At 31.7% G+C, this 1,088-nt stretch overlaps 1 protein-coding gene across 1 annotated transcript in view; it reads right to left on the bottom strand.

Annotated features, from left to right (window-relative positions):
* LOC108691075 overlaps nucleotides 1-1,088 on the bottom strand; it is a 6,183-nt gene that overhangs the window by 4,526 nt on the left and 569 nt on the right. Inside the window, exon 2 of the mRNA XM_018198713.1 lies at nucleotides 269-489. Within this exon, the coding sequence (XP_018054202.1) occupies nucleotides 269-483 (215 nt within the window). The 5' untranslated portion in view covers nucleotides 484-489. The remainder of the gene's footprint in view (nucleotides 1-268; nucleotides 490-1,088) is intronic.

Genomic DNA, 1,088 nt, shown 5'->3' with positions numbered 1-1,088 from the left:
TCCGCATATAGACCTTATATCAAATTCTTTAATTATTAATTTATAATTATTTTTTATTAGAGTAATATTTTAATTTAAATAGAATAAAAGGAATAAAAAGTAAGAACAGGGAATAACAGATTTTAATAGAAACTGTGTATTAATGTATAACAATTTCTGATAGGTTAAAATCTATTGTCTGTGTATTTATTCCCTATCCCTTAGTTTCTGTCCCTTATTCCTTTTATTGTGTTCGAGCCTTTAATTAGCTGGAAGTGTCTTTGTTTACCTTGGTTTACCAGGCGAAGAGAATCTTTGTCTCTCAGGAGGGCAGTGACATGAAGGACAATGCTTTTCATAGGTTCTTGTTCTCCTTTTATGTATCACAACATTGCGCGGCAAGTCCTCGGATTCGTTTTGTCCGCAATTAGAGCAGAACTCAGCGTGACGATATAATCCGGTGTTCCTATACGCGTTCGCGGGTATTCTCTTGTACAGTTCCATAATTTTCTAAAATAAATCATAGCCAAAACGGGATATAAAAGCTATCGGAAACTTAATCCTTTTTCAATTTATCCGCACCGTATTCAGTTGTAATCAAAATTTCGGACAAGAATTCTTGCATCCAATGATAGCAAAATTCCACCAAGAAGATCGAACTGAACTCATGATATTGTTACTAATACATAACTTCCATTTCTCAAAGAGCATACAATCAATTTCATTCAATTAGTAATATCTTCGCGAGTTTAAAATCGTAAACACAAAGAAATATAAAAAAAGTATATAGGTAATATGAAAAATTTGATACCATACATACTACGTATAGAAAAAAAGAAACTCAAGGAACTTTGACGCGACTCATGCTTGTCCAAGTTCGATGCGAACGTGTTTCGATTCGAGTTCGTCGCAAAATTTGATGCAAATCTGAGGAAATTCATTTACTGAAGCTGCATATTAATCCATTTGGAAAAGTGAAATGTTATCATTTGTAGCGCGTATAAAATCTTTAGAATTAATTAAAATTCCTTGTAATCTCTGAAATATTAACATTAGGATGTCATATCAATTTTATAGAATTCTCACTATATATAAATAATCGATTTATT

This window comes from Atta colombica, unplaced genomic scaffold (genome assembly GCF_001594045.1).
Source record: "Atta colombica isolate Treedump-2 unplaced genomic scaffold, Acol1.0 scaffold383, whole genome shotgun sequence".
Classification (NCBI taxonomy): Eukaryota; Metazoa; Arthropoda; class Insecta; order Hymenoptera; family Formicidae; genus Atta; species Atta colombica.
Note: the sequence above shows the minus strand (reverse complement) of the source record. Positions and strands in the feature narration are given on the sequence as shown.